We start from the raw sequence: 26,061 nt of genomic DNA, 5'->3' as shown, positions 1-26,061 counted from the left end.
GAAGGGGTGAGTTGAGAGTTATGATTAAGTGGGCATAGGGTTGCCACCTGGCCACGATTTCACTGGCCAAGCTGGTAAAATACTAGCCAAGGCCAGGGCCGCTAAAATAAATTTACCAGCAATTTGTAATAAGTAGTAAATCAGTACCTGGCCCGCCTCCGATCCAGTCCTTTTTTTATGTATTAGCTCCCATATCTACCAAATACTCTGCTGCTTCCTTCATGACACAGTTCAGCTCCTCAATGGGCCAATCTGCTCCCTCCATGTCACAACCCCTCCCACTCTACGTCACAACTCCACCTACTTGAAGTCACTACCCATCCAAACGCACAAGGCCGGTATACTTATTTTATAAATGTGGCAACTCTAGGTGGGCAACAGGGTGAACAACCCTAAAGGTGCCCATACACATTAAGATCCGCTCGTTACGTGGATCTTCTCCCGATATCCTCCACCTACGGGTGGGCAATATCGGGCGAATCCAGGATAATTCGGTTGTTTGGCCCTGGGGCCAAATGATAGAATTAGAACGACGGTAATAGGCGCAGTTGGTTCGGGGACCACATCAACGAGCCGATGCGGTCCCCGATCCAACTAAATTTTTAAACCTGCCCAATCGATATCTGGACGATTTCAGGCCAGATATCTGTAGGGCAGGCCCGTTGTTAGTGCCCATACACGGGCCGATAAGCTGCCGAATGGGTCTAAGGGACTGATATCAGCAGCTAGAATCGGCCCGTGTATGGCCACCTTAACTTACATGGGGCCAAACGTTCGAATTAGAATGAAGGGTATAGGCGCAGTCAGTTCGGGGACCACATCAACTAGCCAATGCAGTCCCCAATCCGGCTACATTTTTTAAACCTGCCCAATCAATATCTGGTTGATTTCAGGCCAAATGTCAGTTGGGCAGGCCTGTCGGTAGTGCCCATACACGAGCCAATAAGTTGCCGAATCGGTCTAAGGGACCCATATCAGCAGCTAGAATCAGCCCGTGTATGGCCACCTTAACTTATACAGGTCTGAGTGCCACCTTTGTACCATTCCCAGTATACAACTCCACTGGTACCATGTACACACAGAGGGATATTAGCCATATCTGTAAAGATCGGCTACAGAAAGGCACCGTCTAGAATATCTAATTCAAGGTCACATGTTTATACTTACATATCACAGGAAAGGCATTTCCTGCTTCCCCAGTCAAAGTAAAAGCCATAGTGACACGTGCAGATGGTGTCATTGTAACCATTACCTGTGACAGAAAGAGAGAGAACGTGTCAGGCTGAAAAGGAAGAGAATAAATATATATATATGGTGTCAGGTTGTTTTGGTTGCAATAAGTACTTAGTTTTTACCACTGACTCCCTTGTTCTGCTTCCTGGTTCCATGTATACTGTAACAGAATAGCCATTGCTAGAGGTGGCCATACATGGGAAGATTCACTCATTTGACCCGGTTGCCACACAAGCTCATCTTTCCCCCAATATGCCCGCCTTGGGTGGGCGATACCATGCTAATGCAATGGGGCCAAACGGTCGCATTGGGATGAAGGGGATACGAAAATTTGGGGCAAGGACTGTATCAATGAGCTGATGGGGTCCTTGATCCAACCAAAAAATCAAGCCTGATCTGGATGATTTTTAGCCGGATATCAGCCAGGGAGGCCAGTCGGAGGGCCCCATACACTGACAGATAAGTCACCAGATCGGTCTGAAGGACCCAAATTGGCAGCGTAAGTCTGCTTGTGTATGGCCACCTTTAGACTACAAACACCATAGGGTCAAAACTATGTGGACACCACTTATTGGAATGGGCTATTTAGGCCACACCCATTCCCACTGCCACAGGTACCACAATACCATGCAATGATAGTTCCATGCTTCCAACGTTATGGTAATAGTTTGGGGAAGGTCTTTTTCTGTTTTAGAAGGATAATAAGCCTATGCGGAAAGTCAGGTCCAAGCAGAACGGGTTGCTGAGATGGGAGTGGAAGAACCTGACTGCGCAGAGCATTGACCTCAACACAAGCAGGAAACTGTGGAACCCCAACTGTGTACCGAGTCTGATCTCCTACATCAAGCCCAACCTCATTAATGCTCCTGTGGCTTAATGGAAGCCAATCCCACCAACAATGTTCCAACATAGAGTGTTCTATTTGCTGTATCACCCCCCATCTCAGGACTTCAACAGGGACAATGGGGAGAGTTTGAGGACATTCAAGATGCCCATACACGTGAAGATCCGCTTGCTTGGTGATGTCGTCAAGCGAGCGGATCTTCTCCCGATATCCCCACCTATGGGTGGGTGATATCAGGGAACATGTAGGCAAATTCGATCGAATTATAATGGCGGCAATGGGGCAATCGGTTTGGGGACTGCATCAACGAGCCGATGCGGTCCCTGATTCGACTAAATCTTTTAACCTGCCCGATCAATATCTGGCCAATTTCAGGCCAGATGTCGGTCAGGCAGGCCCCTCGTTCCTGCCCCTACACGGGCCAATAAGCTGCTGAATCTAAGGGACCAATATCGGCATCTACAATCGGCCCGTGTATGGCCACCTTAAGATGCAGTCCTGCCTGTAAGAATAGATGTACATAGAGCGAGTCGTACTTACATGGGACGCTAACAGTTCCATTCAAGCAGTGGCTGCAGTTCTGGCATTTGAAAGTATTGGCAACCTTGACTTGGAACTGACTCCGACGACACCCACACACAGTATCCTTATCCTGAGTGCAACCCCGTACAACCACTTGCCAATTTTCTGCAACAAAAACATGCCTCGTTAGGGCCCAATAGGTTGGTAATGTAACCCAGTTCTTGCCAGGTTATTCTTACGGGTCAGTCAGCAGTTACATGGACCTACTATAAGCATAAGCAGACTAATTCAAAGGGGTCTGCATGATGAACATTATAATTCATGCAAGCTCCACCCACTTATTGTGGGAGTGTACCTTAAACTGGTAAAGTTGGCTAAAGTTTTGGTACAGATGCAATGCTACATCAAGCTGGATTTGCTAAAATAAACCATAAGCCCCTCCCCACAGAAATGATGCTCCTCTAGCTGTGCCCAATAGGAGAGACCTGAATAGAAAGATAAGTAATAAAAAAAAATAATAAACTGGAGCCTCACAGAGCAATAGTTTTTTGGCTGTTGGGGTCAGTGACCCCCATTTGAAGAGTCAAAAGAAGAAGGCAAATAATTCAAAAACCATAATAAGTAAAAAAATGAAGATCCATGGAAAGGTTGCTAAGAATTGGTCACTATAACATACTAAAGGTTAGCTTGAAAGTGAACAACCCCTATAAGCAGGGGATGTCTAACAATACAAAAGTATCTCAACCCCCAACTAGGGAAAGGGTTCTACATCAGTAGACTTACCCAATAGCTCATCTTTAGAAAGCATGGCTGCCTTTCTAACCTTACTAACCCCTGACTCCATAGGACTCATACAATCTACATGAACTATACCCTTACTAACCCGTGACTCCCTAGGACTCATACAATCTACATGAACTATACCCTTACTTACCCCTGACTCCCTAGGACTCATACAATCTACATGGACTATACCCTTACTAACCCCTGACTCCCTAGGACTCATACAATCTACATGAACTGTACCCTTACTAACCCCTGACTCCCTAGGACTCATACAATCTACATGAACTATACCCTTACTAACCCCTGACTCCCTAGGACTCATACAATCTACATGAACTATACCCTTACTAACCCCTGACTCCCTAGGACTCATACAATCTACATGAACTATACCCTTACTAACCCCTGACTCCCTAGGACTCATACAATCTACATGAACTGTACCCTTACTAACCCCTGACTCCCTAGGACTCATACAATCTACATGAACTATACCTTACTAACCCTGACTCCCTAGACTCATACAATCTACATGAACTATACCCTTACTAACCCCTGACTCTAGGACTCATACAATCTACATGAACTATACCCTTACTAACCCTGACTCCCTAGGACTCATACAATCTACATGATCTGTACCCTTACTACCCTGACTCCTAGGACTCATACATCTACATGAACTATACCCTTACTAACCTGATCCTAGGACTCATACAATCTACATGAACTATACCTTACTAAGCTGACTCCCTAGGACTCCTCATACAATCTAGCATGAACTGTACCCTTCACTAAACCTGATCCTAGACTCTAAATCTACATGAACTATACTCTCCACCCGCTGTTTGTAATAAAGAGTCTTACTACCTTCTCTATGGAAAGAACTGCCACTGAATGAAACATGGCCTACATTATACCAACATCTAATGTTATGAGTCGGGCAGTAGGGCAAAAAATAGCCTCTACTGAGACTCCCTTTCTGTACTTGTGCCAGGCAGACCTATGCTCCAATAGGGGGCAGTCATACTCACGGGAAATGCAGGAAGAGCATCTTTTGCACCTTGTTATGTAGTTGGATAATTCAGTAAAGGTGCCCTCTTTGCAAGGCTGACACACTGTTACTTTGTTCTTTTCAGGACAATGCTGTGTCCTATAGTAACCTGTAATAAACATACATACCTCCGTTATTGTAGGGGTATAATATATCATGCAGGGGGTTACGAACAGGGGGTTATTAAGATAATAATAGATAAATACAAAGTATAACAATATATACAAATAAATTCAAGGTACAGTTGCAATAAGTTAAGAGACAAAGACACAAGAGGATGGAGGTCCCTGCCCCGTAGAGCTTACAATCTATATATGATTGTTTTTCCATTCAACTGCCAGGTGAACGCCCCCAGTTTGATGTTTACACAAATTAAGGTGATAGCTACAATTTCCTAACCGCATTATTCTAGGTTTCTGAGTGGAAATACCTGTTCTAGGTAGGAACAAGCAAGTATAATTATCATAGGAGGCTTCTTGTGTGCATTACACAATATTAATTACTGCTACACCCACCATAGCACAAGCTCCATCACATACTGGGCATAAATCCAGAGTTATTTTGGGTTACAAGCCTTATCAAGATTTCCTCATAACATTAATTTAAAAGGTGGATAATATAGAGACAAAAGAGTTACGTGGGAAGGCCATAGGTTGAATAACCTGGTGCCGTTCTCGTCCTGATGATATCCTGCTATCCCACAACTCCAATAGACTATACTTTCCTTTGGTGCTGTTGTAGGTTTCATAACACAGTGTGGGTGCTGGCTCATACTGCTATACAGCATTCTCCCACAACTGACATATACTAGTATTTTTGTGGGTGCTATCTATGCCTCCAATGACTTAAGTGCATGGAAGTTTACAACAACCACATCATGTTCACGTTCTTCTAAAGTCTCTCTGGTCCGGAGACACACAGAGCCATCAAGAGTCAGGTTCTGGCTCCGAGAGAGATAATGAAGGTGCTCTTGTGTGTATCTCTGGTCTGGAGACACACAGAGCCATCAAGTGTCAGGGTCTGGTTCCAAAAGTGATAATGATGGTGCTTTTTTATGTATCTCTGGTCTAGAGACACACAGAGCCATCAAGAGTCAGGTTCTGGCTCCAAGAGAGATAATCAAGGTGCTCTTGTATGTATCTCTGGTCTGGAGACACACAGAGCCATAAAGACTCAGGTCTTGGTTTCAAGAGATATAATGAAAGTGCTTTTGTATGTATCTCTGGTCTGGAGACACACAGAGCCATAAAGACTCAGGTCTTGGTTTCAAGAGATATAATGAAAGAGATATAAATGAAAAAAATGTGGCTAAATTAGGCTTCTCATCGCATAATAACCATTGCCCCAGTTGTGATGAATGTACAGCCAACAGATTGAGCAAACCTGTTTTGACATCACAGGGATTACGCTCTCATGTTGCATGATCTGCCACATCATTCAGTTCAAAAGAAAATTGTGACGACCTAAAGGAACTTCCATGGTTGGGCATAGTCTGACATCAGAGCTACATGTCTAGATGAATTTTGCTGCATTGGCCAATTATATTCTGTCTTTTAGCTTTCCAGGACTGGGGCAAGTTCTCTTGTTCCAATGCCAGTATGAGTTGGAACCCTGCCATGATTTGAGACCCACAACAAGTAGGTCACAGAATGAAGCTTTATATCTGCTGGGTTAGTGTAAGTATCAGCGCTACAGTGACAGAATGAGTGGGTTGCTCTCTTCCTTGGGGAGACAAAAATAGCTGAAAACATGGCCCCTGCTCCATAGCGTATAACTCAGCAGTTCCGATACCGGCCTCGTGCTGCACAATCATAGAAACCAACGCACTGTGCAGCCTTGCAGCATGTTGGCTCGGTAGGAGTTTGGGTTGAAAACAATGAGATGGCAAGGCTGCTTGTAGCCACAGAAGGGTTGTATCAGGATTACAGTAAAAGCCACAACCCCGACTGACTGGAAACCTAAGATGATGAACCTTCCTTTCATTAACCAGAGACAGGAAACTCGTTTGCAAGCTTTTGATTATACAGATCTCTCTGGTGTTGATAACATTATAGCATTGACTATGGGTGTGTTTTTAATCCAATAAGGCCAATACGTTGCCAACTCAGTCCGGAGGGGCCAAGCCGGCATCTTCAATTATGGTGCCCATACACGGCCCGATTCTAGCTGCCGATATGGATCTCTTAGACCGATTCGGCAGCTAATCGGCCCGTGTATGGGCACTCCCAACCGGCCTTCCCGACTGATATCTGGCTTGAAATTGTCCAGATCTAGTCAGATCGGGGACCACATCGGCTCGTTGATGCGGTTCCTGGACCGACTTTTCCTATACCCGTCGTTATAATTCGATCGTTTGGCCCCAGGGCCAAACGATCGAATTATCCTGGGGACCTTTAGCCCATGGATGACCAGCTTTGGTTATGCTGATAAAAGAATTAATGATGATGATGATGAAGATGCTATCAGTCACCAAAGGAGCAAGAGATCCTACTCCAAAGAGTCACTTACCTGCAGAACACTTCTTGCAGCAATGGTTTAGGTCTGGGTGTTTGTATTCATCACCCGCACACTTTGTCTCCTCGGTGACATTCTCCGGCAGGGATCTCCTCTGCCGCCCCCCAAGTGCCGTCACCCTCACGGGTTCTCCTCTGATCAAAATCGCGGCTGGTAACGGGACATCGATAGAAAAGCTGGGAGCAACCCCGAGCCATAAAACCTGCACGAATTAGAAAAATGGACAAATTGTTGACGTGAAGAGTTAGATCATAGAGACACTGGGGTGGGCATTGTCCATCTGAATCTTCTAAGGATCGTGGTCCGGAGAACAGAGGCAGTCTCTTATGTCTTTGTAGGTCTTTTAGTATAGGTCTCTATAAAAATATATTGCATAAAATAACTCATATATAAAACCTTTTTAGTAGTATGTGCCATTGGGTAATCCTAAATAGAAAACTGCCATTTTAAATACTAAGGGCCGCCCCCTGGGATCATAGGATTCACAGTGCACACAAACAAACCAAGGCACACATACATGCTAGGCCCCATCAGCCAATGAATGGACAGAGTTCTGCCTTTTGCTCCCACACTACTTCCTGTTACAGTTAGAGCTGCATCACTTCCTGTCAGCTGATCTCTGAGGGAGCACACAGCCCATCACAAAATGGCGGCTCAAGGGAAAAGATGTAAAAGGGCAATATTTACTGATATATATATTCCAGTTTGGCGAGATTCTTTAATAGGCCACTTAATATATATCTGTTGGTTAAGTATTCATTCTGGGGGTATTTCTCCTGGTTGTTTGGCCATGGTTGCCAAGTGAGCAGATCTTCTTCCGATATCCCTACCTACGGGTGGGCAATATCGGGTGAATTTAGGCTAATTCGGTCGTTTGGCCCTCGGGCCAAACAATTGAATTATAACGACTGGAATAGGCGCAGTCGGTTCGGTCCCCGATCCGACTGAATTTTTTAACCTGCCTGATTGATATCTGCCTGATTTCAGGCCAGATATCGGTCGGGCATGTCTGTCGTTATTTCCCCTACACGGGCCAATAAGCTGCTGAATCGGTCCAAGGGACCCATATCAGCAGCTACAATCGGCCCATGTATGGGGACCTTAACTCTGGAATAGGGTAGATTCCAAAACTAATACTCCTAATAAACAAGGCACTAATGATACCCAGTCAGGTGCATTCTGGGAAAGTTGTTACTGTCTGTTTGAAATCTTACTGGGCGCAAGTGCAATATCATGAATTTATTATGTTTTCAGATTTTCCATATTGGAAATATTTGATTTGAGTAGCAAAAGGATGAGCTAAACCGCTAATGTGCCAAAGAGCTGTTCTATAAATACAGTTGGAATATGGAATATAAGGCGTTGGACTGCAGATGGATCAATAAATAGAAGCAACCAGGGGCCTTTGTATTTAAACACATTTTAAAAATATCTACTGAAGCTATTATTGTTATTATTATTATTATTACATTATTTTACAAAGCAACAACATATACTGAGTACATAGAAATCAATATAAAGGCTACATTGTACTAGAGGCAGAAGCAATAAACCCATAGCCCTTTATATATTATATATAACTGGATGAACAGTGGATCTCTGCACCCATGTAAAGGGGAGTTACTTGTAACCTCTATTTCAGCTCAATAGCTGCCTTCCCGGACTGGTACCAGTAGAACATGGGTTACACTGTACTCTCTTACCCAGAATGGGCCTTCGCTAAGTGGAAGAGGAAGGTGAGGGGGTTGTGCAACTACACCTCTCTTGCTGCTATGCAGAAAAATAAAAACAGAGGGCGCCTGAGGTTCTTGCAAACAACAAAATAACAAGTGTTTATTTAACCCCCACAGGGTCACTCACAATACAGCTTCTCAGGGGCCAGTGGTACAGGCAATACCACATACAGAGTGTAATACAGACTGACACTCCGCTGAGTACAGACTTGGCAGGAATCTCACTCTGCTACACCCCTTAGTAGATTCCTCAGGGAATTCTCTATCCTGATTCCCTACCCACAGGGATCCCTACACTACAGGCAATATGGCCTGGGAGAGATACCTCCAAAACTGCCACCTTCTATGTAGGAGCCCAGAACTGGGCCTGAACCTGTAGGGATTTAAAGCCATTTAACCCTATGGGTCCCTACATACTCTATGTTAATAAACATTACAGAAAAGTCAATGGAAGTGCCTACAGGCAAATTCCAGCAATGTAATGTATATCCCCAGAATGTAGGTAAATGGTGGGGAGGGGAGGGGGCTGCAGGGAGTGGCGCGTATCCCAAGGGGAGAGTGGGAGCGCCACACAATGCTAATAGGACTGATTTTACAATGAGTTATAGTGATATGGGCCCCTGGAAGAGACTTACAGGTGGGGGTATCAGCCAGGGGGGAGATATTTTTCATTCCTTAATGCCATATTAGATTCTACCCTCCTACAAGAGTTTTGTCCCATTTGTCTACCCTCCTACCCCCTGTACCCTGAGTCTACAGTGCTGGAGTTAATACAATAAAATACGCTATTACTTGATGTGTCAGTCGAAATGCCACTACTCCCCCCCCCAAATGATTTCCGTGCCCGTGACTAGTAAGCGCCTCAGGTTGCCCCGGACCCAAAAAAACCTCTTAAAAACCCAATTCAGTTTCAAGTGATATTTACGTGGCGCCTCCCATTCTGGGGGAGATCATAGTTGTTATTGCCTCCACAAGTAATGGGGTGTGTTACAGTCCTTACTAGATGTTACTGGGGGGCACTTTAGGGCAACCTAATTGGGATTGAGGGGGTGGTTCACCTTCAGGTCAACTTGTTCTTAGCAACTTTTCAATTGCTCTTCATTTTTTTTTATACTTTATGAAGTATTTGCCTTCTTCTGACTCTTTCCAGCTTTCAAATGGGGGGTCACTGACCCCGGCAGCCAAAAAACTATTGCTCTGTGAGGCTACAATTGTATTGTCATTGCTGCTTTTAATCACTTATCTTTCTATGTATGGCCTCCTCTACTGATATTCCAGTTTCTCTTTATAAATCGCTGCCTGGTTGCTAGGTTAAATTGGACCCTAGCAACCAGATAGCTGCTGAAATTCCAAATTCAGCTGCTGAACAAAAAAAGCGAAATAATAATAATAATTGCAAATTGACTCAGAATAGCACTCTCTACATGTATGTATGTATGTACAGTATGTATAACTTTATTTATAAAGCGCCACAAGGGTACGCAGCGCTGTACAGTCTTACAGAATACAAAATTACACACAGGGAGGACAAGTGTTATAATAAATAAATACATTAAATATATATATATATAAGTGCAATGTGGTATGAGACACAGTAGGAAGGAGGTCCCTGCCCCGTAGAGCTTACAATCTAAGTACATGATACTATAAGTTTATTTGAAGGTGAACAACCCCTTTAAAGGAATTCTTCCTAAACATGTCTTGAACATATTTATTAGTCATCACCCAACTGAGCCCCCAGCAACTGCCCCCCTATAGTTACACTCTGGCGCTTATGGTGCAATGTGTGACATAGACTGAAATATATTTTGCTTCCTTAATACCTTTCCCATCTACAAGCGTTTTCTCGCCAATGTGGGAGCGTCTGGGAAGAGGGAGTGGGTGCCCCGGGGCACAGGGCAGGCTTCTTAGTCACCTCATTATACAGGAGGGATAAGGAAATGGCTTGGAATCCAAGCAGGAAGGTATGCGAGCAGGTTATTCTTTATATTAAAGTCTATGATTGTGCAACTCCCAGAGTCCCATAGGAACCCTCTCGAGGAATTATAGTTTTATAGTTCTCTTTTCTCTGTAATAATAAAACAGTACCTGTACTTGATCCCAACTAAGATATAATTACCCCTTATTGGGGCAGAACAGCCCTATTGGGTTTATTTCATGGTTAAATGATTCCCTTTTCTCTGTAATAATAAAACAGTACCTGTACTTGATCCCAACTAAGATATAATTACCCCTTATTGGGGGCAGAACAGCCCTATTGGGTTTATTTCATGGTTAAATGATTCCCTTTTCTCTGTAATAATAAAACAGTACCTGTACTTGATCCCAACTAAGATATAATTACCCCTTATTGGGGCAGAACAGCCCTATTGGGTTTATTTCATGGTTAAATGATTCCCTTTTCTCTGTAATAATAAAACAGTACCTGTACTTGATCCCAACTAAGATATAATTACCCCTTATTGGGGCAGAACAGCCCTATTGGGTTTATTTCATGGTTAAATGATTCCCTTTTCTCTGTAATAATAAAACAGTACCTGTACTTGATCCCAACTAAGATATAATTACCCCTTATTGGGGGCAGAACAGCCCTATTGGGTTTATTTAATGGTTAAATGATTCCCTTTTCTCTGTAATAATAAAACAGTACCTGTACTTGATCCCAACTAAGATATAATTACCCCTTATTGGGGCAGAACAGCCCTATTGGGTTTATTTAATGGTTAAATGATTCCCTTTTCTCTGTAATAATAAAACAGTACCTGTACTTGATCCCAACTAAGATATAATTACCCCTTATTGGGGCAGAACAGCCCTATTGGGTTTATTTCATGGTTAAATGATTCCCTTTTCTCTGTAATAATAAAACAGTACCTGTACTTGATCCCAACTAAGATATAATTACCCCTTATTGGGGGCAGAACAGCCCTATTGGGTTTATTTCATGGTTAAATGATTCCCTTTTCTCTGTAATAATAAAACAGTACCTGTACTTGATCCCAACTAAGATATAATTACCCCTTATTGGGGGCAGAACAGCCCTATTGGGTTTATTTCATGGAGAACACCTGCCAGGTAAGTGCATGTTTCCTAAGGGGTACATTTTAGTGATGTGACGTCGGACCAAGGACCGTATCAACAAGCCAATGCAGTCCCCAATCTGACTGGAAAATCAAACCTGCCCAATCAAGATCTGCCCAATTTTAGGCCAGGTATCAGTTGGGTAGGGTGCCCCTCCATGGGCAGATAAGCTGCTGAATCAGTCTGAAGAACCCGAATTGGCAGCTGAACCCTGCCCCTGTATGGGCACCCTTAGTGCATTCAGGGCAATGGCCATACCGATGGGGTTGGAAGTAGGGATGCACCAAATCCAGAATTCAGTTTGGGATTTGGCCTTTTCCAGCAGGATTCAGATCCACCTGAGTCCAAGTTCCTGGCCAAACCAAATCGTAAACCTCAATACCACATGACTTTTTATCACATGAAGCTGAACACTCTTTGATTACTTCTCTTTAGCACTTCCTTGTCCTAATTTCCAAGTGCAAACTTCCTTGTCCTAATAATGCAAATAAGGGTTCAGATTTGGTTCGAGATTCGGCCAAATCTTTTACAAAGGATTCAGGTTTCGGCTGAATCCCAAATAGCTGATTCAGTGCATCCCTAGTGGGAAGACCATGGGCCGAACTGTCACGTGTCATCCAGTTTGGCCTCCAAACCTGTTTGGCTAATAGCCTAAAACAAAGTAGCTTGAGAGTATATGAATGTAGAAGGGGAAATGATTGCAGTGTTTGTTTAAAGAATAAACAGATAAAATCACACTGAGTCCCTAAGAACACAAGTCTATTGTGCATAAAGCAGAAGTCGAGTTTCCCGTGACCCCCGAGTGCTGTTTGTGCCGCGTCCTGACTCTCAGGAAACGTCTCTTCTGCTTTCTCTTTCCTGTAAATTAGGTCAAATTTTCTCCCCTTCCCCCTGGGTTTCCTTGGCTGGAATGGAACAACACCGCCTGGAGGTTTTATTCAGACCCAGTGCTTCTGAGAGCCACGGGAAACAAACACATGAGCGCCCTTTGTTATCAGACAGTTCAACCTTTAATCATTTCCCCCCAACAGAATTATTAGCCAAGCTCCACCTCCAGGCACAGAGAGAGGGAGAGAGGGAGAGAGGGAAACCCACCATAAGAAAGAGCGTCAGAAAACTGTGAAGAACGTGACAGGCAAACATTTCATAATGTATGATGTATGGATTTGATTTATAGAAAACCTCAATAAATTTGGTAATGTGTGACATCACATTCTGGAATCTATGACATCACACAACATTATCATCATTATTGGGCAAGATACTAATCTGCTCGTTACTTTTGTCTGTCTGGCACCCCTTGGACATATGGGAGGAGATCAAGGGAAAAAAATGGAGACATGGGAGGAGACCAAGAGAAGGGGAATGGAGACATGGGAGGAGACCAAGGGGAGGGGAATGTAGACATGGGAGGAGACCATGGTGAGGGGAATGGAGACTTTGGAGGAGACCAAGGAAAGGGGAATGGGGAAATGGGAGGAGACCAAGGGGAGGGGAATGGAGACATGGGAGGAGACCATGGTGAGGGGAAAGGAGACTTTGGAGGAGACCAAGGAAAGGGGAATGGCGAAATGGGAGGAGACCAAGGGGAGGGGAATGGAAACATGTGAGGAGACCATGGTGAGGGGAAAGGAGACTTTGGAGGAGACCAAGGAAAGGGGAATGGCGAAATGGGAGGAGACCAAGGGGAGGGGAATGGAAACATGTGAGGAGACCATGGTGAGGGGAAAGGAGACTTTGGAGGAGACCAAGGAAAGGGGAATGGAGAAATGGGAGGAGACCAAGGGGAGGGGAATGGAGACATGTGAGGAGACCATGGTGAGGGTAATGGGGACATGGGAGGAGACCATGGTGAGGGAAATGGAGACGTTGGAGGAGACCAAGGAAAGGGGAATGGAGGAATGTGAGGAGACCAAGGGGAGGGGAATGGATATGTGGGAGGAGACCAAGGGGAGGGGAATGAAGACATGAGAGGAGACCAAGGAGAGGGGAATGGAGACATGGGAGGAGACCAAGGGGAGGGGAATGGAGACTTTGGAGGAGACCAAGGGAAGGGGAATGGAGGCATGTGAGGAGACCAAGGGGAAGGGAATGGAGAAATTGGAGGAGACCAAGAGGAGGGGAATGGAGATATGGGAGGAGACCAAGAGGAGGGGAATGGAGATATGGGAGGAGACCAAGGGGAGGGGAATGGAGACTTTGGAGGAGACCAAAGGGAAGGGGAATGGAGACATGGGGAGGAGACCAAGGGAGGGGAATGGAGACATTCGAGGAGACCAAGGGAAGGGGAAAGGAGATGGGAGGAGATCAATTCAGATACCCGCCTACCTGTGATGCTCCTGCCACCCGCAATTGTGGGAGTGACCTGCAACCCCCACCAGCAGCACCCCACACCTGCGCCTATAGCCCCAGAGTTCATGATGTAAATAAGAGTAACAGGAATTGGGATCACAAGTTGAGCCCCCCTTAGAGTTACTATAATGAATAAAGTACCCACCTTAGAAGATATTAGAAGTCTAATATTACCTTCATGAATGACACTAGGGGGCATATTATTCACTGTTCCTGTGCGTGTAGATATAGGTATATTTTTCCCTCCTGCATCAATACCTTGTTCTGCGGCCACTGCGGTTCACACTAAGAGCACTCACTACAGATGCTTGAAAAATGCCGTGTGGGTGAGGCGTTAATCACGTTACCGACACCTCAGGGGAGTTAATGTTTCCCGTGACTAATCACAAAAGTGAAATTCACTCCTAGACCAAGTGGTTAACAGGATGGTCACGAACACAACTAACCTACAGTCCAAGCCTTTGAGGGACCCGAGCAGAAAGAGAAGAACTGCCCAGTAGCTAAAGGGAATATACTGTTTATTCTATTCAATGAAATCGCTAATAATCGCTTGAAATCTTTCTAAAGGAGAAGTAAAGCCTAAAAAAGGATAAAGCTAGAAATGTTGTTTGTTATATAATGAACTTACTGTGCAACCCCAGAGGCCCAACAGTCCTATAACAGCAATGATCCAGGCCTTTTTTGTGGTATTTGCCATTGGGTAATCCTTAATAGAAAACTGCCAACTTTCTGTTGGTTAAGTCTGCATTCCCGAGGGATAGTTTTCCTTTAAAGCCATCCTGTCGGTGTCAGTGGCACTGCACATGCTCAGAGCACTGAGGGGCACAGATCTTCACTGATAAAGGGCTGTGGTGGCATTGGGCGGCTAGAGAACCCCAAAGATAAGGTTTAGCATTGCTAGCCTAATTATTACGTGAGTTCATACCCCCCTTAGTGGAACTCACCAGGGGTAAACCAGTGCACAGTTTGCTCCATGTCTAGTAACCAACAGCAACCAATCAGATGTTTGCTACCTGCCAACGAATGACTGGACCTTGAGCGACCATTGCACATTACTATTTTCCCGTGTATCCCCTGAACCTATGGTCCCTCAAAAAAGACTTTGTTGAAACTTCTATCAATTGAGGTGCTGGATGTTCCAAGCACTGCGGTCCTGACTTGTGTGTGTGTGTGAAACTGGGGTGCAGAGGAGCCCTGGGGTCTTCAAGTCTATTCTATAGCCCCTTTTAAACTGCAATGTATGGCCCTCACTAGCACCTTTGTAACAAACGGAACCTCAGATATTATGTTCCTATAGCCAATGTGGCTTCCCCTATGGGACCTCATGTATAGTGATGGGAGAGAAAATTTGCCAGGCATGGATTCGCTGCGAATTTCCATGTTCCACCATTGGCGGATTTTTTTCACGAAACGGCCAACAAAATTTGCAGCGTGTCCAAAAATTGTCAAAAGAATTGTGTTTCTTGTCAAAAGAACTGTCTTTCTTGTCAAAAGAACTGTCTCTTATCAAAAGAATTGTCTCTCATCAAAAGAATGATCTCTCTTATCAAAAGAATTGTCTCTCATCAAAAGAACTGTCTCTCATCAAAAGAACTGTCTCTTATCAAAAGAACTGTCTCTTATCAAAAGAACTGTCTCTCATCAAAAGAACTGTCTCTTATCAAAAGAACTGTCTCTTATCAAAAGAACTGTCTCTTATCAAAAGAATTATCTTTCTTTTCAAAAGAATTATCTCTCATCAAAAGAACTGTCTATTATCAAAAGAATTGTCTTTCATCAAAAGAATGATCTCTCTTATCAAAAGAATTGTCTTTCATCAAAAGAATGATCTCTCTTATCAAAAGAACTGTCTCTTATCAAAAGAATGATCTCTCTTATCAAAAGAACTGTCTCATCAAAAGAATGATCTCTCTTATCAAAATAATTGTCTCTCATCAAAAGAATGATCTCTCTTATCAAAAGAACTGTCTCTCATCAAAAGAATGATCTCTCTTATCAAAAGAATTGTCTTTCATCAAAAGAATGATCTCTCTTATCAAAATAATTGTCTCTCATCAAAAGAATGATCTCTCTTATCAAAAGAACTGTCTCTCATCAAAAGAATGATCTCTCTTATCAAAAGAATTGTCTCTCATCAAAATAATGATCTCTCTTATCAAAAGAACTGTCTCTTATCAAAAGAATGATCTCTCTTATCAAAAGAATTGTCTTTCATCAAAAGAATGATCTCTCTTATCAAAAGAACTGTCTCTCATCAAAATAATGATCTCTCTTATCAAAAGAACTGTCTCTCATCAAAAGAATGATCTCTCTTATCAAAAGAATTGTCTCATCAAAAGAATTATCTCTCGCGTCAAAAAGCATTGTCGCGCGTCAAAAGGATTGTTGCACGCAACAATTTTTTGACGAGTGACATTTTCCCAGTTACGCAAATTTTTTGCCGTTTCGCAAATCTTTTGAAAGATTCGCAAATTTTCCGGAAAAGTGAAAAGGGACAGATTCGCTCATCGCTACTCATGTATCTGTTCAGGCAGGCAGCAGCTGCAGAGATGGGCAGGATAGCGGTTTGGTGTTAGCCTGGCGGGTATTGAAGGGTTAAAAACAATATTTATGGTCTGTTATTATTGTTGGCATTTATCATATAACCCATGTTGGTGCCTGAGTTTTTCATATGTACATATAAGGGTATTGGGCAGGGGGCTGGTTGGTCCCACAGGGGCGCACACTTGACATTACAAAGCAGCCATGAAGATAAGAGCAACCACAAAAGACAAATCTCTCATCTCATTGTGAGTCATAAAGGCTGCGCTCCATCGACTGAAGCACCGAGGCGCGACGGTAACCGCTGAAACACCCCGGCAGGGAGATAAGGCAACCAATGGGCCGACACCATCTCACACCAGATCACAGCTCTCCTTGCAGCTTTAGTTGTGACTGTCGCTTAAATGTAGCTATTGGTGCTCTCATTCCTGAAGGTGCCATAATTGTCCCCCATAGAGGTAACACATAGTCGTATAATTAATATACACAGATATTGATGAGGATTAACCTGTTTAGTAATTAGATAGCTAGCCATTTTCAAAACATTTATCTGCTAACAAATCCTGTTTCCCCTTGCTTTGCCATAGGTCTGGGTGCCCAGAAAGGCAGAGCCAAGATAAACACACAAATGGGGTTCAAGGCAACAGCACCCCAAACACCCCCTGAGTAGGAGGCCTTGCTATAGTGCAATGGGATAGCTCCTGGGCATGTGTAGGTCTGTTTCACATTCTGTCACTCTGCGGTTGCACCCCAAGGCTTAAGCCAAATCTCTGGCCTTTAGTAGCAGTTCATTCTGTTTTAGCCCAATGGGAGAACCCTGTTCAGATCAGTCTCTCAGTATCACAAGCTGTTAGTAGCTCCCTACTACCAAGGGTTGGAGGCCCTGCCCCACCTCCATCATTATGCTCCATCAGGCTCCATCATACCCCATCAGGCTCCATCATACCCCATCAGGCTCCATTATACCCCCATCAGGCTCCATTATACCCCCATCAGGCTCCATCATACCCCATCAGGCTCCATCATACCCCATCAAGCTCCATTATACCCCATCAGGCTTCATCATACCCCATCAGGCTCCATTATACCCCCTTAGGCTCTATCATACTCCATCAGGCTCCATCATACCCCATCAGGCTCCATCATACCCCATCAGGCTCCATTATACCCCATCAGGCTCCATTATACCCCATCAGGCTTCATCATACCCCATCAGGCTCCATCATACCCCATCAGGCTCCATTATACCCCATCAGGCTCCATTATACCCCATCAGGCTCCATTATACCCCATCAGGCTCCATTATACCCCCTCAGGCTTCATCATACCCCATCAGGCTCCATCATACCCCATCAGGCTCCATTATACCCCATCAGGCTCCATTATACCCCATCAGGCTCCATTATACCCCATCAGGCTTCATCATACCCCATCAGGCTCTATCATACCCCATCAGGCTCCATTATACCCCATCAGGCTCCATTATACCCCATCAGGCTTCATCATACCCCATCAGGCTCCATCATACCCCATCAGGCTCCATTATACCCCATCAGGCTCCATTATACCCCATCAGGCTTCATCATACCCCATCAGGCTCCATCATACCCCATCAGGCTCCATTATACCCCATCAGGCTCCATTATACCCCATCAGGCTTCATCATACCCCATCAGGCTTCATCATACCCCATCAGGCTCCATCATACCCCATCAGGCTCCATTATACCCCATCAGGCTCCATCATACCCCATCAGGCTCCATCATACCCCATCAGGCTCCATTATACCCCATCAGGCTCCATCATACCCCATCAGGCTTCATCATACCCCATCAGGCTCCATCATACCCCATCAGGCTCCAGACAGGCAAAGGAAAAAGAAGATGAGGAGGGACTACAGTGGGTTTGGAAGGAAGGATATGAAAGCAGAGGGAAATGGGGCAATAAAAACATCAAATATAACAGTGGGAGGAAAAAGTAACTGAAAGCAACGGAAGATTAGAGCCAACAGTCAGTTTACAATTATCCCCATTCTCCAGATATGTGCTGTGGTCAATACATTCTGTACATTATATCCTTATAAATGGTGTTTGTTGATGTTCTCTGTTATAATCAGAGCTTAGTGATGTAATTTCTGTCGTGACTCACTGAAACTTGTATTTTATAATAAATAAAGTTGTAAATAAATAAAGTTGTAAATATTAGAAGTCATCTTGGAGATCCATGGCCTGTATAAAAGTCCTCGACCTTCGGCATGGTGCTTTTCTATGGTTATGGAACTCTGCTGTGACTTATAATATCCTTTTATTTTACAAAAGAGGGTACTTTATTCACTTTATATTTTGCAGATATGGGTTAGGCTCAATTAAGTCTATGACAACCCTTGACATGCTCTGAGCTTGGGCCCAAACAATTTAATCATCCCAATTTAGCCCCCCATAGGTGCTGGTATTGGTCAAAGACCCAATCATTGGTCAGCCTGACCGAACAAGCTGATCTAACACTGACAGGGAATGTGACATTCTCAACCTATTTAAGAGATTATAAAGTGTCCATGATGATTGGATGCATTTAAATTGATGTTATCACAAAGTTCAGGTAGAGACGACTGCACTGGAGCCTTAAAGGAAAACTATAGCCCCAGAATGAATACTTAGCCAACAGATAGTTTATATTATGTTAAGTGACCAATTAAACAGTAAATATTGCTTTTTACATCCTTTCCCTTGAGCCACCATTTTGTGATGGGCTGTGTGCTCCCTCAGAGATCAGCTGACAGGAAGTGATGCAGCTCTAACTGTAACAGGAAGTAGTGTGGGAGCAAAAGGCAGAACTCTGCCAATTCATTGGCTGATGGGGCCTAGCATGTATGTGTGCCTTGGCTTGTTTGTGTGCACTGTGACTCCTATGATCCCAGGGGGGCGGCCCTTAGTACTTAAAATTGCAGTTTTCTATTTAGGATTACCCAATCGCACATACTGCTAAATAATTAGGATCTGTGCCACTGTGACAGAATGCTCTGTTATACAGATAGCTAGAATCTCAGCCATAAAGCAGGGCAGGACTGCTGTTTACAATGGGGGATCAGATAGGATCTGTGCCACTGTGACAGAATGTTCTGTTATACAGATAGCTAGAATCTCAGCCATAAAGCAGGGCAGGACTGCTGTTTACAATGGGGGATCAGATAGGATCTGTGCCACTGTGACAGAATGCTCTGTTATACAGATAGCTAGAATCTCAGCCATAAAGCAGGACAGGACTGCTGCTTACAATGGGGGGATCAGATAGGATCTGTGCCACTGTGACAGAATGCTCTGTTATACAGATAGTTAGAATCTCAGCCATAAAGCAGGGCAGGACTGCTGCTTACAATGGGGGGATCAGATAGGATCTGTGCCACTGTGACAGAATGCTCTGTTATACAGATAGCTAGAATCTCAGCCATAAAGCAGGGCAGGACTGCTGCTTACAATGGGGGGATCAGATAGGATCTGTGCCACTGTGACAGAATGCTCTGTTATACAGATAGCTAGAATCTCAGCCATAAAAGCAGGGCAGGACTGCTGCTTACAATGGGGGGGGTCAGATAGGATCTGTGCCACTGTGACAGAATGCTCTGTTATACAGATAGCTAGAATCTCACCATAAAGCAGGGCAGGACTGCTGCTTACATGGGGGGATCAGATAGGATCTGTGCCACTGTGACAGAATGCTCTGTTATACAGATAGCTAGAATCTCAGCCATAAAGCAGGGCAGGACTGCTGCTTACAATGGGGGGATCAGATAGGATCTGTGCCACTGTGACAGAATGCTCTGTTATACAGATAGCTAGAATCTCAGCCATAAAGCAGGGCAGGACTGCTGCTTACAATGGGGGGGGTCAGATAGTATCTGTGCCACTGTGACAGAATGCTCTGTTATACAGATAGCTAGAATCTCAGCCATAAAGCAGGGCAGGACTGCTGCTTACAATGGGGGGATCAGATAGGATCTGTGCCACTGTGACAGAATGCTCTGTTATACAGATAGCTAGAATCTCAGCCATAAAGCAGGGCAGGACTGCTGCTTACAATGGGGGGGGGTCAGATAGGATCTGTGCCACTGTGACAGAATGCTCTGTTATACAGATAGCTAGAATCTCAGCCATAAAGCAGGGTAGGACTGCTGCTTACAATGGGGGGGATCAGATAGGATCTGTGCCACTGTGACAGAATGCTCTGTTATACAGATAGCTAGAATCACAGCCATAAAGCAGGGCAGGACTGTTGCAGTATAGGCATGAAATGGTATCTGTGCCAGTGTGAGAGGAGAGAATGGCTGAAGAGCCCATATATTACAATACCCTGTGCAAGCACACAAATATTTTAATTTTCATGGCATTCCAGTCACAGTGGCGCTGGGAATTCCTGGTACCCCCCCAGCTGTTAATCCCACTGCTGTTTTATCCATAACTCCCACTATTGCTCAATCTATTAAAGTATGAAATTAGCCCAGGCTTTAACCTCTTGTGTGCCAAGCCACTCTATTCTTTCCATGTTGTGAATAAACACACAGTACAGGGCGGAGCAAAGAGAGCCGACAGCGCTGGCATTGGTTCTACTTGTCTAGCACATACGGAGTTAAACAGAGACGTGCCGTAACCGTGCCTACAAAGCCCCCATTTCTGAAGAACTGTATGAACCCAATGGCCGGCGGGGGAAGTACAGGCTGTTTGCTGATAGGTCAGTGATTCACTTCAAAACTCGTTACAGGCTGTGAGAGTTACAGCACACCAACTCTACAGAAACAAGTGTTTGCCCTGTCACTGGGGGCTAAACATTAAAATTGCCCCTTTATTGGGGCTTCCTATAGATCCTCTCAGGTCCCTGTCTCTGTTCCAAATGAGGGGTGGGCATGTCCTAACGGTCCCTGCCAGAAGCACAGTAGGAGGGGGAGAGCCAATCACATTTTATGCAGGAGTCACACAAGCACAGACAGGTTTCAGTTCCCTATCAGGTCAGCCTAGCTGCTGATTGGTTCCTATCCCCCTGCACAACCTGGGAAAGGAAGCAGCAGGAAGTGGAAGAGACTTTCAGAATAGAACAATTTATGTAAACTGCAAAAGTGCTCAGAAGATCAGTCTGTGCAAGGCTGCAGCAATTCATTTTGTGAAAGTGTTTGTGCTATACGTAGGGGATAAGTGATGAATTTCTTGCGCAATTAGGCCTCATTATTATTTTATCTTATCTTGGGAGCCCCTGGGCCTCACCAGCTGGGGGGCTGTGCCAGGGAAGCAAGATCCCAAGTCCAATACCCATGGTGCTTTGCACCTTACCCCTATTTTTTGTAATTAAAGCCATAATTGATCCTTATTGCTGCCTGAGCTGCAGGCCCAGACTGGGATACAATACAGGCCCCGGCATTACAAGTACACAGAGGCCCAAACAGCCCCCCAGCAGCCTAATAAACAGTGACTGTCTATGGCGGGGGTGGCCAATACATCAAACGTGGTCCACCAGTTGATCCCCCGTGGATTTCTGGTGGATCGCGATGAAGCCAGGGTTGCGGAAGTGCTCGTACCCACGCATTCACGCTGCACGTCCGCATTCCGTATCGGTCCGGTCAATCGCGGACAAAAAAAGTCTGGCCACCCCTGGTCTATGGCACCTTACAGCAGCCCCTCTGGCATTAGCCACAACCCACAGATTGGCAGTCCGGGCCTGCTGCCCTGACCATTTGGCCTGACTACTGATCACTGCTATTGGCTGCCACCAGACTGAGGCACCTGGGGGCCACCGGGGCAGCGACTTCAAGGGATCTCCTCTCAACATCCACCCCCCTCCCCGGCACATACCCTTTACCTCCCTTCCTCCTACCTCCTACTTTGTGTTTGGGGAAGGGGGGGGGCCCGGGCAGGAGAGTAGACTTGGGTCAGTGGGGCCCATAAGGGCCCGGGCAGGAGTGTAGGCTTGGGTCAGTGGGGCCCATAAGGGCCCGGGCAGGAGAGTAGGCTTGGGTGAGTGGGGCCCATAAGGGCCCGGGCAGGAGAGTAGGCTTGGGTCAGTGGGGCCCATAGGGGCCTGGGCAGGAGAGTAGGCTTGGGTCAGTGGGTCCCATGAGGGCCCAGGCAGGAGAGTAGGCTTGGGTCAATGGGGCCCATGAGGGCCCAGGCAGGAGAGTAGGCTTGGGTCAATGGGGCCCATGAGGGCCCGGGCAGGAGAGTAGGCTTGGGTCAGTGGGGCCCATGAGGGCCCAGGCAGGAGAGTAGGCTTGGGTCAACATACCCTTTACCTCCCTTCCTCCTACCTCCTACTTTGTGTTTGGGGAAGGGGGGGGGCCCGGGCAGGAGAGTAGACTTGGGTCAGTGGGGCCCATAAGGGCCCGGGCAGGAGAGTAGGCTTGGGTCAATGGGGCCCATGAGGGCCCAGGCAGGAGAGTAGGCTTGGGTCAGTGGGGCCCATAAGGGCCCAGGCAGGAGAGTAGGCTTGGGTCAGTGGGGCCCATAAGGGCCCGGGCAGGAGAGTAGGCTTGGGTCAGTGGGGCCCATAAGGGCCTGGGCAGGAGAGTAGGCTTGGGTCAGTGGGGCCCATAGGGGCCTGGGCAGGAGAGTAGGCTTGGGTCAGTGGGTCCCATGAGGGCCTGGGCAGGAGAGTAGGCTTGGGTCAGTGGGTCCCATGAGGGCCTGGGCAGGAGAGTAGGCTTGGGTCAGTGGGGCCCATAAGGGCCTGGGCAGGAGAGTAGGCTTGGGTCAGTGGGGCCCATAAGGGCCTGGGCAGGAGAGTAGGCTTGGGTCAGTGGGGCCCATAGGGGCCTGGGCAGGAGAGTAGGCTTGGGTCAGTGGGTCCCATGAGGGCCTGGGCAGGAGAGTAGGCTTGGGTCAGTGGGTCCCATGAGGGCCCAGGCAGGAGAGTAGGCTTGGGTCAGTGGGGCCCATAAGGGCCTGGGCAGGAGAGTAGGCTTGGGTCAGTGGGGCCCATAAGGGCCCGGGCAGGAGAGTAGGCTTGGGTCAGTGGGGCCCATAAGGGCCCGGGCAGGAGAGTAGGCTTGGGTCAGTGGGGCCCATAAGGGCCTGGGCAGGAGAGTAGGCTTGGGTCAGTGGGGCCCATGAGGGCCTGGGCAGGAGAGTAGGCTTGGGTCAGTGGGGCCCATAAGGGCCCGGGCAGGAGAGTAGGCTTGGGTCAGTGGGGCCCATGAGGGCCCGGGCAGGAGAGTAGGCTTGGGTCAGTGAGGCCCATAAGGGCCCGGGCAGGAGAGTAGGCTTGGGTCAGTGGGGCCCATGAGGGCCCAGGCAGGAGAGTAGGCTTGGGTCAGTGGGGCCCATAAGGGCCCGGGCAGGAGAGTAGGCTTGGGTCAGTGGGTCAGAGGGGCCTCACTGCTACTGCCTGCCCCCTGCTTGGGCCTATCTGCTTTGCCTCATACTGCCCTATACCTTTATCTTTTTCCCTATTGTATTAACATTGGCACCATGTATTCTTTTTACTGGAAAGGGGGCAACCTGAGCCAAGAGGCAAGGTATAAATCTTACCCCTGGCAGCAGATTGCCGGGGGCCTAATAAAGATTATTTTTAACTCCCATGTCACATGTTGCTACTACAAGCGGCAGTGATCAGCTGGCAGGCAGATGGGCCAGGGGAGGTGGCAGCCAATAGCAGTGATCAACAGACAGATCAAAAAATCAGGGCAGGGGGCCACAAGGATCTATTATGGCCGTACTTACCCAAAACAGGGGCAATAAAGGATGATAGACCCCAGGGGCATATTTATTAAAGAGCTACAATACAGTTAGCCAGAGGGGAGCTCCCCAGCATTTGGGCTACATGGCTAAATGTTGTTTAATAAAAGAGACGCATTAAACTGCCATTTTGGGGCCCCCAGTTGATAACAGAAGGGCCACCTGCTGGGCACCAGTGGTACATACATGTGTTATGTTTGTATTTTATGTATATTAGAGCAGTTTGGGATTAAATAGAAGTGTTGGGTATTGCCGTGCAGGGAGGGCATTTGCCCTCAGCCACCAGCTCCATAGCCAAAGCATTTCCAAAAGAGAATCTCAAATAAAAACATCCTGTCCCTGAGCTGTTGTTAAACTACAACTCCCAGCACCCCTGGATTAGAATCACAAACTACACAGACACTCACAAGCACAAGGCACTTAGTATCAGAGCGCAGGGTTCTGGGCCGGTCTCTGTGGTGTCACTGCACCCATAGCACCTTACTATACACAGTCCCCTGATACTGTCTTGCCTTACACCACACACTATGCCTCAGTTAACCTCACCTGATACTGCCTTGCCTTACTATACACAGTCCCCTGACACTGTCTTGCCTTACACCACAAACTATGCCTCAGTTAACCTCACCTGATACTGCCTTACCTTACTATACACAGTCCCCTAACACTGTCTTGCCTTACACCAAACCCTGTGCCTCAGCTAACCTCCCCTGATACTGATACTGCCTTACCTTACTATACACAATACCCCACAGTTACAGCCCTTTTTTCAGAAAATAGGATAAATATGTAAAACCCCCCACAGTTCCTTTACTGTCCCTTCTACACACAGGTCAGCCTGTGTAGGTCCCCACAAAAGGATATGGCCTCTAGAAAGCCCCCCCTTCCTGCCCCTTAACATCTTTTCCCTTTAGCTACCCCTATGCCCATAAAGAATCTCCTGCCTTGAGCAGCTCCAAGTCTTTCACAAAGTTCAGTTTGCACCCCAAGATTTCATTGCATTACCCCCAGCCAATGTACCTCTGATTAATCCCTGCGGGGATAGAAATATAAACTGCAAGCTCTTGTGCCAAACCTGCAGGCACCCAGACTCACCATAAGAAGCAGGTGGCCGACCATCCTCCAGGTCCCTGTGATTATTTCAGGAGCCCAGTGTAAGGGATCGGGTCACTCTCCTCACCATTCCCTTCTAACCATCCAATCCCCCATCTCCTCCAGTCACATTCAATCTGTGCCCTTTTCTCGCCAGGCTCTGGGCAGCTGGTGCCAAGGTAAGTCTCAGTGTAATGCCACAGTCTCTTCTCTTTGGGAAATGTCCCCTTTAATCAACTTTTGTACAAGTCTGATCAGTGCTCCACATCCTTTAGGGTCTCTTTGTGTTGGTCTCTCTCTCTCTCTACTTGACTCTCTCGGGCAGCTGCTGCAGTCTCCCTCTGGCTGGTGTCTCTCAGACCCTTCAAACCCCTTCCCCTCCCCTCTCTCTCTGTCTCTCTCAAAGGGGAAAAGCTTCCTGAATTCAAGTAAAGCAGAGTTTCAGGAAGTGATGACAGCAAAAGGGAGTGCTGAGAAGTGAGAAAGGTGGAGGGGAGGGAGAGTGCTGGGCTGACAGAGACTGCAACTCAGATAAAGATCTTGAAGGGAGAGCTAGAGAGAATTCCAGAGAGTGCGGCTGAGACCTGACAATAT

At 46.2% G+C, this 26,061-nt stretch overlaps 1 protein-coding gene across 1 annotated transcript in view; it reads right to left on the bottom strand.

Annotated features, from left to right (window-relative positions):
• Positions 1–25,674, bottom strand: part of tnfrsf1a (TNF receptor superfamily member 1A) — a 31,001-nt gene extending 5,327 nt beyond the window's left edge. The window contains 5 exon segments of the mRNA NM_001126504.1: positions 1,168–1,252; positions 2,618–2,764; positions 4,420–4,548; positions 6,948–7,155; positions 25,471–25,674. Coding sequence (NP_001119976.1) covers positions 1,168–1,252; positions 2,618–2,764; positions 4,420–4,548; positions 6,948–7,155; positions 25,471–25,494 — 593 coding nt within the window. The 5' untranslated portion in view covers positions 25,495–25,674.
• Positions 25,675–26,061: the final 387 nt, after the last annotated feature.

Source organism: Xenopus tropicalis, chromosome 7 (assembly GCF_000004195.4).
Source record: "Xenopus tropicalis strain Nigerian chromosome 7, UCB_Xtro_10.0, whole genome shotgun sequence".
In the NCBI taxonomy this organism is placed as follows: Eukaryota; Metazoa; Chordata; class Amphibia; order Anura; family Pipidae; genus Xenopus; species Xenopus tropicalis.
Note: the sequence above shows the minus strand (reverse complement) of the source record. Positions and strands in the feature narration are given on the sequence as shown.